The sequence below is a fragment of the Microdochium trichocladiopsis genome (assembly GCF_020744255.1).
Source record: "Microdochium trichocladiopsis strain MPI-CAGE-CH-0230 chromosome Unknown B0I36scaffold_9, whole genome shotgun sequence".
Classification (NCBI taxonomy): Eukaryota; Fungi; Ascomycota; class Sordariomycetes; order Xylariales; family Microdochiaceae; genus Microdochium; species Microdochium trichocladiopsis.
In genome coordinates, this window is record NW_025763552.1 from 354,348 (window position 1) to 367,152 (window position 12,805).

Consider the following 12,805-nt stretch of genomic DNA (forward strand, 5'->3'; position numbering starts at 1 on the left):
AGCCTGTCTCGAGCAATTCGGTGCCAAAGTTGCGGCCCGAGTCGCCGAGGCCGTGGAGGAAGATGATGGAGTGCGTGTGCGTGGCGGTGGGCTCGACGATATACGGCGGTGGGGGTGATGGTGATGGCTGAGACTGAGGCGGATCGGCCAGCGGCGCTTGTGCCGTCCGGCCTTGGCCAGAGATGTTGTCGTCCATGGTGATGGGCGAACAGGTCTCCCTGACTTAATTGGGACGATGGAAGGCTGCAGGTAATTGTGAGGAAGGCCGATGTGGACATCAGGGATACAAAGTAGGGCCTTGGCTTGGTGGGGTGATGCCTAGAAAAGAATTGGACTTTGGCATGTGCCCAGCCAACATGTGTCACACGTGGCAAGGCACAATCGCGAATAGCCAACCAACATCCCCAAGCCCACCCGGTATGAGTTTGCTTTCCTCTGGTCTCTCATTATGGCGTAACACGAGTGCCTATTCCTACAGGCCCGGCTACACTTCTACAGGTCGTCGTCCTCCCAGTCCTCTACGGAGCCCTCCCATTTGCGGACCAGTTCAAACTCGGGATGCGGCGGTTCCCAAAAGTCCCTCGGGCAATCCGGATGCACAAACTTCTCGATGAACTCGCGAATCTCTGTCCGATATGATCCAGTCCCGCACCTGCCGTAGTAGTTGGTAATCGCCAGCACCAGCCCGGCACGCGCTGCCAGCTGGACTCTCTGATTATGGAACTCGTCCTTCACGCGCTGCCGTTCTTGCCAATGGTCCGCTGCGACACCCTCAGCGGCAGCAGCAGCAGCGGCAACGGCGGCCTGGTTCGGTGGCATGTCGACGTCTGAGATCCCACAGAAGGCACTGCTACTCCTGTCCGTCCAGGAAAGCACGATACGTTGCGCCTTGTTCGCGACGTGGCGCATGACAATGTCATACAGCGGGCCCATGCGCAGCCAGCCATCGATCTCGCGAGCTCGAATACTGCTGCTGCTAGCGGTGCTCTTTGGGTGCTGCCGCACGAGCTGGATCATGGACGCACCGCCTGTGTCGTCATCCTCTTCCTCTCTTGATTCCCTTTCGCATTGTCCACCAGGCGGTGCCGGCGGGGAGTGACACGCATATAGCTCTGACATGCCGCTCACGTCCCCCTGCCAGCTGCTGGCCTTGCGCCACTCCCCGATGTGGCTGATAGCAGGCCGCTGCTGGACGAGCATGCGGCGCCACGAGGCGCCGGCCGTCATGACGGCCGGGAAATGCTCTGACCTGGCGAAAGGCTGCCTCCCGCAGGTACTCACGGGAGGAATGGTCTTGTCTCCATTGCTGAACCAGGCCGGAAAGAGCTCCGTCAGGAGCGGGTTGTGAATGGGTAGAGTCTCGTAGTCGTCGTCATTGTGGGCCCGCAACCTCGTGTTGTTGTCGGGCATGAAGAAAAGGCGTCTCTGTAAAGCCGGAGACCCCTGTATGGAAGCGTGCCATTTCTTGCTGACGCGCTGCGCGCTGGTGAGGAGGGTGCGCATATCGAGCTGCAGCAGGATGAGCTCAAGCAGCTCGAGGGTGTCGAGAATTCGCCGAGGCAGGCGGCATTGGCGGGGATCCGTTTCATTTGTCGCGGTCCTTGTCTTGTGCGCCATGCCTGAAGCGTTGTCATGTGCGGCTGCCCAACAGGAAAGTCGCACAGAAAAGCGAGGGCTGAAAATAGGCATCTAGTTTGCATAGGCGGCCCGAGGGCGAGGCTACTATATGACAAGCGGCAGCCTAATCAAATGCGGGGCCAGGGGCCACGCAAAATTTGCTATACTTCCACACACCAACGTCATCTCAAGTCAGTATACAGGAGTATATCTGCTTTCCTGTTTCGTTACCGAGATAGGATCGGATCCATGCGTTAGCCTCACATGAGTTACAGGCCGCCGGGCACAGTCCAGAGCAGCTAACCAGCGTTTACTGGCGGCCGCCGTTACTCTTCGGATGCGCACCCCACTACCGGCCGACCCCCCTTTAGTTTCGGGTTCGCAGTCCACCATTGGCTCGGATGTGCGCAGATGACCCTTCCTTTCTGAGAAAGACCGGGTCTGGCATGAATACTACAATAAGCCATGAAGCTGACAATAATATACTGTATTACCGCAAATACGTTTAGAGAAACACTCTTAAAACCTGCTGAGAATTAGCTTATGCTGGTGGTCCCCTTACATCTACAGAGCAAGGAGGCAATCACGCGAAAAGAGAGAGAGAGAGAGAGAGAGAGAGAGAGGGAGACACACACACACGAACAACATATCACAGGTGTGATAGATATTGATCTTTTACTAAACCATCTAAGCCTGCCTCGGAGATGAACCTCTCGACCGTTCCATAACCTGATCACCGCGCACAACCTAGCTTTCTCCAATCCGAAACCTTCCACATGACGAGAGAAACTCAACCCGTGATGGTCTGAGGCGCCACCTGGGCGACATTATCCCCCGCCACGGACTCGACGTCCTTTTCCCCAAGCACCTGTGCACCACCACCACCTCTCTTGCTATACCCGGAAGCGCCGAACCCGGTACGCGCAACCTCCTCAGCATCGACGTGCGGCACGACGCCCAGCCTCGCGGCCTCGGCGGGGGTGAACGTGGCCCAGTCGTCGTAAGGGTCGAACTCGCCGGCGCCAGCAACAGGGAAGAAGAACGTGACGACGTAGAACGTGGTGAAGGAGATGGCGAGACCCGTGAAGAAGGCCGTGTAGTAGAGCTGGAAGACAGCGTCGGGGGCCGAGGTGATCCCGCCCGCGCTGGCGACCAGGCCGCCGATCGTGGGCGCCCAGCCGGCCACCCAGCAGGGGATGACGCGGAGGTTGAAGCCGTGCGTGAACCAGTAGTCAGACCCCTCGGCGCGGTACAGCTCGCCGAGCTTGATCTTCTGCCGGCGGATGAAGAAGTAGTCTGCAATCATGACGCCCAGCAGCGGCGCGAGGAACACGGAGAAGGAGCTCAGAACCGTGATGAAGGTGGCCGCCCGGTTGATGAGCTGCCACGGCTGGATGACCCACGTGGCGACCAGCGTGATTATGGCTCCCCTGCGGATGTCAATGTACCGCGGGAACACGCCCGCCAGGTCGATGCCGCCTGCCACGGCGTTGCCGCAGACGTTCTGGAACAGGATGGCGAAAGCAAAGGCCAGGGCGAGGAAGAAGACGCCCGCGCGGGCGCCCGAGGAGCCGTCGCCGTTGTCCATGATGACCATCAGCAGGTCGGGCGGGTTCCAGAAGATCTTGCCGTAGATGAGCTGGCAGGCGGCGGTGGTAACGAGCCCGCCCAGACAGACAAAGATGCCGACAATCCACTGGACGGAGACGGTGCCAATGACGAAGCCCCGGTAGCCGTGGCCGTAGCGCGAGAAGTCGCTCTCGTTGGTGATGCCCGCCACCTTTTGGCCAATGGCCTGGTTCAGACCGGCCATGATGAGCCACGACACGCTCCAACGGGAGGATGCGGGCACCGCCTCGCCCTTGTAGAAAACGGGGCCCACGCCCTTGGCGACGGACAAGGACCAGATCATCATGCAGAACATGGCGATTCCGCAGCCCAGGGAGGAGATGAAGAAGGGCTTCTTGTACCGCTCGGGTCGGACAAAGAGGAAGGGCAAGGAGACGACCCAGAAGATGATGAAGCCAACCATCTCAGGCGTCGTGGTCGGCATGCTCGGGGGCAGCGTGTTCTTCATCTTGCCAAATGAAGGCCAGATGGCGGTCACGCATACGCTGGAGAGAATAATCATGTCAGTACAGGCGTATTTGAAATGAGTTCCACACGCGATGCATGTTCAAACATTCTCCACTCACTTCACCAGTTTGCCGCCGTTCCAGCCTGACCGAGAAGAGTTAGCACGGCTCTGCTTTAGATGTGGTTGTTGACTACTGCTTGTTTGAACTCACATTGTACTGCTGTCCAGATAAAGTTGAGCAGACATCGCTGCATCAGAGGGATGTAGGCGCCACGCAGGCCCCAGGTGAATCTGTTCTGCACGGTAAAGCCAATGTGCCATGTGAGGCCACACCAGGCAATGATGCATGCGAACAGAGAGACGATGAAGCGCGAGATGACAATGATGAGCATGGCCTGGCCGACAGAAAGACCCTGCGTGAGGAACGTGTTTGGCGTCTGCCAGGTGGAGATGTTCAAGGCGCCACTGAGAGGCAGCACAAGGCAACGGTTAGTGGGACTCGCTCATGACAGTAATGTCGTGAGAGACATTACGAATGATGAAACTCACAGTGACTGGGCGCCAAAAAAGTTGAACCATCCCCAAGTACGCCGCGAAGGTGGCAGAGGGACCAAGTCACGGTTGCACCACGTCGTCGTTTCCTCGTGGCGTGTCGGGTCGGCCTTGAGGGCGGCCGCCTCCTTGACCCTACGAGCGACAGAGGCCATGGCTCTATTTCTCTCTGCTGGGGAACGGGAGAGAGTTGAGGATAGTAGTTGTCGTAAAGGAAGCCAGGGACGACAGCCAGGTCGCTGACGGGGTGCTTGGGCTGTCGATCTCTAATATCTCCATGGAGAGTGCCCTCCTCCGTTGGAGCATGCCAAGATGCAGCACGACTCGAGAATGGCCGGCCGGGCAGTTTCCGACTTCTCGAGGCCGGGCGGCGGGCGCCGGGCAAGCCAACGGAGTCCCTATCAAAAACGGGGCGTTAGCCACTAGGCTGGTCGCTCCCGGCGTTGATTGGGCTCCATGGTGACATTGATTCCATTTTCGGCGACCACGTCCCAGGGTCCTTATCGTGCCCTACGACCAGCGGCAGAGGACGACAGGGTTGTCGGAACCCCTCCGATTCTCGGCCGAGGGAGGGGCCGACACAGGCAGAGCGGCGATCTTCATGTTCGCGATGCAGTCCGGGACGACTAATAACATCTTCTCTGGCCATTTTCGCCAGGCCCCGTGGCTGGCGTTGGAGCGACATTTGTCACACCAGTATATCCCGGCCGCAGCATCATCATATCCAGCCATGGGAGGCCCTACATTGCGAATCGGTGTCGACGTCGGCGGGACCAACACGGACGGCGTGATCCTCGACCTGGCCCGCTCGTCAGAGCCCGACCGGGGCATCCGGGCGTGGAAGAAGTCGAGCACGACCAAGAACCCGAGCGACGGCATCAATAACGTGATCCGCGACATGTTTGCGCAGCAGCAGGCCGAGGGGCAGGCCCGCATCGCCCCGGCCGACGTGGCCAGCGTCACCATCGGCACGACGCACTTCATCAACGCCGTCGTCGAGATGGACCGCACGCGGCTGGCCCGGGTTGCCGTGATCCGGCTGTGCGGCCCCTTTTCCAAGGACATCCCGATCGGCATCGACTGGCCGCCGGCCCTGCGCGAAATCATCTGCTGCCACCGCGGGCTGGTCTACGGGGGGCTAGAGATTGACGGAAGCCTTATTGCGCCGCTGGACGAGGCGGGCGTGCGACGCGAGTGCGAGGCGATCCGGGCCAAGGGCATCCGCAGCATCGCCATCGTGGGCATCTACAGCCCCATCGACGTGGTCCACCGGCAGGAGGAGGCCGCCGCGGACATTGTGCGGAGCGCGTATCCCGAGGCCGACGTCGTGTGCTCCAAGGACGTGGCCAACATTGGCTTCCTCGAGCGCGAGAACGCGGCCATCCTCAACGCCTCGATCCTGCCCTTTGCCCGGCGCACCATTGCCTCGTTCCGGGACGCCGTGGCCCGGCTGGGCCTGAAGTGTCCCGTCTTTGTCACCCAGAACGACGGCACCATCCTCCCTGCCAGCGCGGCCGCTCGTCTCCCGATCCGGACCTTCTCGAGCGGGCCGACCAACAGCATGCGCGGTGCTGCGTTTCTCATGCAGCAGCAGGAAAACAACAATGACAGTAAGAAGCAGGCCATGATGGTGGTCGACATTGGTGGCACCACAACAGACGTGGGCATCCTGCTCGAGACCGGCTTCCCGCGGCAGGCAGCGGCGTACAGCGAGATCGCCGGCGTGCGGACCAACTTCTCGTACCCAGACGTCCGCAGCATTGGGCTCGGCGGAGGGTCTATTGTGCGGAGCGACAGCGGCACGGGCGAGGTCACCGTCGGGCCCGAGAGCGTGGGCTACCAGATCCGGCACAAGGCGCTCGTCTTTGGCGGTGACGTGCCCACGACGACCGACTACACGGTCCTCGCGAACAAGACGCTCACCTCGATCGGCGACCGGGCCCTGGTCGAGCAGGCCGGCAAGAACCTGGACGCCACCCTGCCCGCAGTGCAGGCACGCATCCGGGCGATGCTGGAGCAGATCATCGACACGATGAAGACGTCGCCCGACGACATCCCCGTCGTGCTGGTCGGCGGCGGCGCCGTCATCGCCCCTGACCGGCTCGCGGGGGCCAGCCGGGTCGTCAAGCCGCGCTGGGCCGGCGTGGCCAACGCCATCGGCGCCGCGACGGCCCGGGTGAGCGGCATCGTCGACTCGGTCGAGAACACCGAGGGCCGGTCCCGGGACGACATGATGGCCCGGTTGTCGCAGCGCGCGGTCGACGCGGCCGTGGCGAGCGGCGCCCTGCGCGAGACGGCCGAGATTGCCGAGATGGAGAGCTTCCCGCTGCAGTACATTGCCCACAAGTCGCGCATCATCGTCAAGGCCGTCGGCGACTTTGACTACACCCGCACCGACATGGGCAGCCTGGACATCTTGTCGTCTCCCACCAGCACCGAGGACACATCTATGAATGGCCACGACGGCGGATTCGCAGACGACACCGACCACGTCGCGCAGAAGACGGCAGGGGCTCATGGCCATCAACAGTCCTCTTCCTCCTCCTCCTCCCTGGCACTACCCGGCCGGATAGAGCTAACCAAGGACTCGATCACGGCATACCGGCCGACAGTGGCCAACCGCGAGTGGCGCCTGACCGAGACGGATCTCGAGTTCATCAGCACGGGGTGCTACATCCTCGGCATCGGAGGGGGAGGCAACCCGTACCAGCACTTCCTGCGGCTGCGCGAGCTGCACCGCCAGGGCGCCGTGCTGCGCGTCATCTCGCCGCAGGACCTGCCCGACGACGCCGTGGTCGCGTGCGGCGGCGGCAAGGGGTCCCCGCAGGTCTCTGTCGAGAAGCCGTACGGCGACGAGATGCTCGAGTCCCAGCGGGAGCTGTACCGGTACCTCGGGACCAAACCCACGGCGGTGATCCCGCTCGAGATCGGTGGCGGCAACGGCCTCCAGGGGCTCGTGATCGGGGCGTCGAGCAGCCTCGACATCCCTGCTATCGACGGCGACTGGATGGGCCGCGCGTACCCGGTCTCGTGGCAGACGACGCCCGTCGTGTTTGAGAAGAGGGCCGTCATGGTGCCCACGTGCATCTCGGACGGCAACGGGCGCATCATGCTCATGACAAAGTGCCCGACCGAGCTCGACGCGGAGCGGGCGCTCAGGGCCGCGCTCTCGCAGATGGGCAGCCATGTCGGTTGTGCCAAGGGGCCCGTGACGGGGAAACAGACGAAAGCCTGGGTCGTCGAGAACACAATGTCCCTCGCCTGGCGGATCGGCCGGGTCGTCGCCCTCGCCCGGTGCTCCAACACGGTCGACACCGTCGCCGAGGCCATTGTCGCCGAGGTGGGCGGCGCCGAGTCGGCCCGGGTGCTCTTCAAGGGCAAGATTGTCGGCGTCGAGCGTGTCCTGCGCATGGGCCACGCATACGGCGAGGTCATTATCGAGAGCACGGAGAGCACCACCACTTCTGGTGGTGGTAGTGGCCCGGACAAGAAGAAGCGGGACCGCCTCGTCATCCCGTTCAAGAACGAAAACATCTACGCCAAAAGAGTGGACGCGCTCACGGGCGCCGAGGAGATCCTGGCCGTCGTGCCCGACCTCGTCTGCGTCATCGACGCCCAGAACGGCGAGGCCCTGGGCACCCAGGAGTACCGCTACGGCCTGCTCGTCACCGTCCTGGGCATCACCGCGTCCGAAAAGTGGACGTCGACGGCCCGCGGGCTCGAGATTGGCGGGCCCAAGGGCTTCGGGTTCGACGACCTCGAGTACAAGCCCCTGGGCAAGTTTGTCAAGCCCCGGAGTGTCATTGACGAGTTTGACGGCGCGGTGGCGTGAGGCATGCACGTGACCTACTGAGCATATATACCTTATATAGAAGACACTTGGCATTTACGGCGAAGGGAAAAGGCACTTGTAGATTTCTTCGCTATGGATATGTATATTACCACGCGGAGCTGGCGTCCCTCGACCTTGCATGCTCCTACTTCTTAGACAAACCGAGAGTAAAACTTCTGCGACCCCTGCTTGTCATCAGTGTAACCCCCCGGCTGTTCGCCAACCTCGTCAGACGACCCGTTGGCCGCAAACACCTCGTCCGGCCGGACGGCGCGCTCGATGAACGTAGGCTTGGAGGGGAACGCGAGGGACAGGCCCATGTACACGGCGGCCGTGCCGACAAAGCCCAGCAGCCAGCCAAACTCGTACGGGTGCACGCCGACGCCGACCTCGACGGCCGGGTTAATGGTGTGGATGAAGCCCGGCAGGCTGGGGGCGACGCCGGCCAGGAACGCCACGACGGCGCGCCAGTTTACGCCTCCGCTGTACCGGTAGATCCCCCCCGCGTCGTACAGGGCGAGTGTGTCGTACTTGCGGCGGTGCAGGACCCAGAAGTCGAAGAGCATGATGGACGCAATGGGGCCCAGGAAGATGGCGTAGGCGGCCATGAAGTTGAGGAAGCTGCCCGCCGACTTGAGGATCTCCCAGGGGACCAGGGCCCAGCACATGACGGCGCAGATGAGCTGGCCGCGGCGGATGTTGATGAAGCGAGGGGCCAGGGCCATGAGGTCGTTGGCTGCCGACAGGCTGTTGGCCGAGATGTTGACGCCCAGCGCGGCCAGGGCAAAGGAGAAGCCCGCAAAGAAGCGCGCGGCCCGGTTGTCCCAGTGCCCGACGAGCGCCATGGGGTCCCACTCGATAACGCCGTAGTGGTAGCCGCCCGCGCTCGAGGCCGCAATGCCGATAAAGGCAATGAAGGTGAAGAAGACGGGCAGCATGGGCACGTACAGGAGCTGCCAGCGGACGTTGACGCGCGAGTATCGCGAAAAGTCGGCCTGGTTGACCGACAGGGTGGCGTAGTTGCCAATCACGGAGGTCATGGACGCCAGGAAGGCCCAGCTGTAACGCTCGCCAGACACGTCGGCCACCTGCTTGTTGAAGATGTCGCCGTCCTTGGTCGTGACGAGGGCCCAGATGAGGATGGCCACCCACGACAGGGGCACGATGGCCGTCTTGGCCATGAACAAGTAGCGCAGCTGGTTCGGGTGCATGAGCAGGAAGGGCACCTGCGCCAGCCAGAAAATAAAGAAAGAGATCATGGTCGCGTCGTCGATGCCGCGGCCCTCGGGGATGTGGTTGGCCAGCGTCAGGAACGACGGCCAGATGGCCCCGATCATGACCCGCACCGTGTTGGCACCGTTCATCGTCTGGATCGCGAACCAGAAGATGGCCAGGATGCCACGCGAGATGATGGCAATGTACGAGCCCCAGAATCCCCAGCTGGCGCGGGCAATCACGGGGAAAGGCACATGATGGATCACTCCGATGGCGCCGTTGAAGGCAATCTGCGTTGGGTACCATTTGTGAGCTAGCTTGGTCTCCCATCGTGCATCGATCAGGGTCAAGAAAAGGAAACCATACCACAATAGCGATTATGAAGAAGCTCAGTGCGACAATGCCAACACTCTCACGCCACGTGAGACCGGTCGCGATGATGCTGGCAGCAAACTGCCACGTCGCTGCGTTGAACGCGTCTGACACCCAGTACGTGATGGACGACGTGACACCCCATTTGCGGTCCGCAGGCGCCACAGGGTCCAGATCTTTGTTGGTCCTGCAGTGGCAAACTTTAGTGTCATGGTTACAGCATGCCCATGTAGCAGCAGGGGTGCTCACCATCGGGGATTGCCCTCGGCAAAGGTAGACTTGGGCTGCTCGACCCTCAGCTGAGGGCGACGCTGGAGGAAGGACGGGAGTCTGATGGCCATGGTTTGGATACGCACGCCGTGTCTCTTCGTCGTGTCCGTCGGCTGTGATTGTCCAGAGGACCAGACCGGCGACCATTCGCCTTTTGTATGAGACAAGCCGGGAGGCTTATCGCCTGGGCCGGGCCCTGCCTGTATCGGAGCTAGGTGCCGCCCCAGAGATAAGAGGCACTGGGCGCCTCGTCCCATTCGCCAATGGCTCGATTCATGTCCACGTGTGATCTGGGGTAAGCTCAGCTAGAGAAGATGTGGTCCCCACCAAATGGTTTAAGCTCTTCTTGGCGGTGCTGTGCGAGGGGTCGGACTCCGCCGGAGCGAGATAAGCCAGCTGGTAAAGGGCCATGACCATGGGTAATCCCCAGCCAGGCATCTTATCATAACTTTGCGGGATCTCGGCAGTCGTTCCAGGCCTATATGCGCACAGAAGGCTATCAAAGTTGAATCTAGCGGGGACGGGCACAGGATTACTGATGCTGACGGCGCCCGATCCAGCGCTGATGAAAGCACATACTCTGGAGACGGTCGCGCAGTGGAGGTGCTGGCGCTAGCACAGTATAACACAACTTGGCAGCGCTCGGCAGCGCGACTCTGTGCTGACGTACGCAGTTGTGGAGAAGTGCCACGACGGGCAGGGAAGTAAACGCGACGCCTGACTGGTCGGATAGCCCAGTGCTGGCGGGCGGCAGTACAGCAGGACTTCACAAGGATCTCAGAGCATCTAGACCACTGACCACTTTCCTCGGGCTCTTAGCTACTCCGTCAGTACCATGGTCGTACATCGTCCACCAGACTCTGAGCAGCCCACATTTGATGCTGCTCTGAGCACAAGCTGACGCCAGACACATGACATGAGCACCAACTACACCAGGATTGATTGACGTTGGCTTCGAGCTCCTCCGACATCCCTTTTGGATATCCGGCCCGCGAGATAGGGAACACGAAAAAACATGGCTTATCGGGTTTTGGAATACCCTTTGTGGCTCGGCGCTAGCACGCAGCACTCCTTGAGGTACGCGGCCCCACTGGCGCAACCTCGGGCATCCGTTTTCCCGAGGTTGGACTCGTTGCGCGCGAAGATTATGGTGGCATATGAGACGACTAGCCCTGAGGTCCTGCCGTGTCGGGGGTAGTTATTGGGCGAAGGGCCGCCGTGCACTGAATCCGGCGGAAGCGTGCGGCCCTGAGGCGGCATAGTCCCAAGACGCTGCGAGAGAACACGCGCATTCAACTCGTCAAATAGTTCTGTATAGCCTGGGCACGGCTAATTGGTGCTAATGTCGATCTAGTGCAACATTCGGCCATGGCTGCCAGAGGAGAAGCTCCAGATTTTGTCCAACTCGACGGGGCAGACGGGGTGGTAATGACGATTGGGTATCGCGGCGAGTTCTGTGACTGCTATAGCCTGAGATGCTTCCGAAAATCACTCCGCTGCTATGCTCAGAAATGTTATAATCAGGCTCTCAGGTTTTGTAACAAGCAAAACTACAGCATCAAGGCTGGTATTACATGCGCTCAGCACATCCCACCCCGGATCACTCAGGTCATGCCAGCCTCGTATCAGGTCACGAAGCACCTGAGAAACGACTATTAATTATAAAATTTTCTTCAAACCTCCAGCACATGACGAAACCAATGGAGGATCTTTCTAGTCAGCATCGAACCCATAGGGCACTCCGCCAACCAATTCCCCGGACCGGAGCTACTCAGTTTGAATGGGGTATTATCTTCGATTGCCTGGTCCATGCAGCCTAACCATTCAATCACTGTGGTCTATCAATACATGATATATGCACTTGGCTAGCTTCGCTGGTACACACCGCGTTCGATCAGTGTCATAAGGCTCTGCTGTACCATCTTGCGGCTAGGCGCACGGAGTGGGACTGTGAGGTACTTAGGGCATGCTGCAAAAATGTCTCTTCGGTATCAGGCCATGCACGCGAAAGCGAGGGGTCCTCTCAACGCAGGACAAAGCAAGATTTTCCGAGGCCTGGATTACATTCACGTCATCTCCCGAACCCGCTGGTGTATCCGTCTCGCCGCTTTACCCAGAACAAGGGACCTCGAGACCCTGCAACGACCCCCTTGTCAACAACAACACAATCAGATTTGGGGCTTGCACAATGCAAAGCGGCCCACACGAAATGATCCATTCCTGCCCGGAATGATTTGGGTAGAAGACCACGAGGAGGTCGTGCTGCTGGACAAATAGGAGAATCCGCCGCAAGATCACTGGCCAAGCATTACTTTCGCTCTGAATGGCCTCATCGCCATCCTAGCCACTCTTTGCCGACCCGGCCCGATAGTAATACCAGTGGCGTCAATGCTAGCGCAGTCTAAGTGGAACAGGTATGTACGTTCGGGAAGCTCTCAGGTGCTTGCCGACTATGCTGCTGTAGATGAAGCATCCGGAGGATCTTTGGGCAGCTTGGTGGCGCTGTGAAAGTCCAGGAGTGTCCTGCGGTAGTGAGACCCAGCGCTACTTGGATGAGCGAGCCGAGCTGGACTGCTGCGCCAGTGTATGAAGCCATCGCACTCACCATAGCTGACCCTGAAGGCTAAAATTGTCAAGAGAAGGTCATAAGAATTTAACGAGGTATTATTCGTACAGCGACTGTCTTAATCACTTCCTGAGTCATCAAAACATTGTACGAAGGTGTACAGTCGGTTCTATGAGATCCACCTCTTGCTTGCACGGTTCCTGTCTTCTCATCGGTATTGTCATGCCTTGATAATCTATGGTATATGCTCAAAATGAGTGTGTGTGTGTGGGGGGGGGGGGGGGGTCCTGAAAAATATATAGAA

At 60.1% G+C, this 12,805-nt stretch overlaps 4 protein-coding genes across 4 annotated transcripts; 1 reads left to right on the top strand and 3 right to left on the bottom strand.

Moving 5' to 3' along the window:
* Window positions 1–238: 238 nt before the first annotated feature.
* Window positions 239–1,669, bottom strand: B0I36DRAFT_331450 (uncharacterized protein). Its single transcript, XM_046154981.1, has one exon. The coding sequence runs from the start codon at window positions 1,615–1,617 to the stop codon at window positions 493–495; it is 1,125 nt and encodes a 374-aa protein (XP_046007996.1). The 5' UTR covers window positions 1,618–1,669; the 3' UTR covers window positions 239–492.
* Window positions 1,670–2,276: 607 nt separating this feature from the next.
* B0I36DRAFT_387020 (uracil permease) lies at window positions 2,277–4,539 on the bottom strand. The gene is made up of 4 exons (XM_046161134.1): window positions 4,244–4,539; window positions 3,906–4,159; window positions 3,813–3,837; window positions 2,277–3,731 (listed from the first exon to the last, which is right to left on the bottom strand). The coding sequence occupies exons 1-4, from the start codon at window positions 4,399–4,401 to the stop codon at window positions 2,408–2,410; spliced, it is 1,761 nt and encodes a 586-aa protein (XP_046007997.1). The 5' UTR covers window positions 4,402–4,539; the 3' UTR covers window positions 2,277–2,407.
* A 325-nt stretch (window positions 4,540–4,864) lies between these two features.
* Window positions 4,865–8,078, top strand: B0I36DRAFT_295058 (uncharacterized protein; the record flags this gene model as incomplete). The annotated part of the gene is made up of 2 exons (XM_046151837.1): window positions 4,865–6,737; window positions 6,822–8,078. The coding sequence occupies exons 1-2, from the start codon at window positions 4,977–4,979 to the stop codon at window positions 8,076–8,078; spliced, it is 3,018 nt and encodes a 1,005-aa protein (XP_046007998.1). The 5' UTR covers window positions 4,865–4,976.
* A 152-nt stretch (window positions 8,079–8,230) lies between these two features.
* Window positions 8,231–10,006, bottom strand: B0I36DRAFT_249820 (uracil permease; the record flags this gene model as incomplete). Its single annotated transcript, XM_046150502.1, has 3 exons — window positions 8,231–9,583; window positions 9,660–9,852; window positions 9,915–10,006. The coding sequence occupies 3 exons, from the start codon at window positions 10,004–10,006 to the stop codon at window positions 8,231–8,233; spliced, it is 1,638 nt and encodes a 545-aa protein (XP_046007999.1).
* Window positions 10,007–12,805: the final 2,799 nt, after the last annotated feature.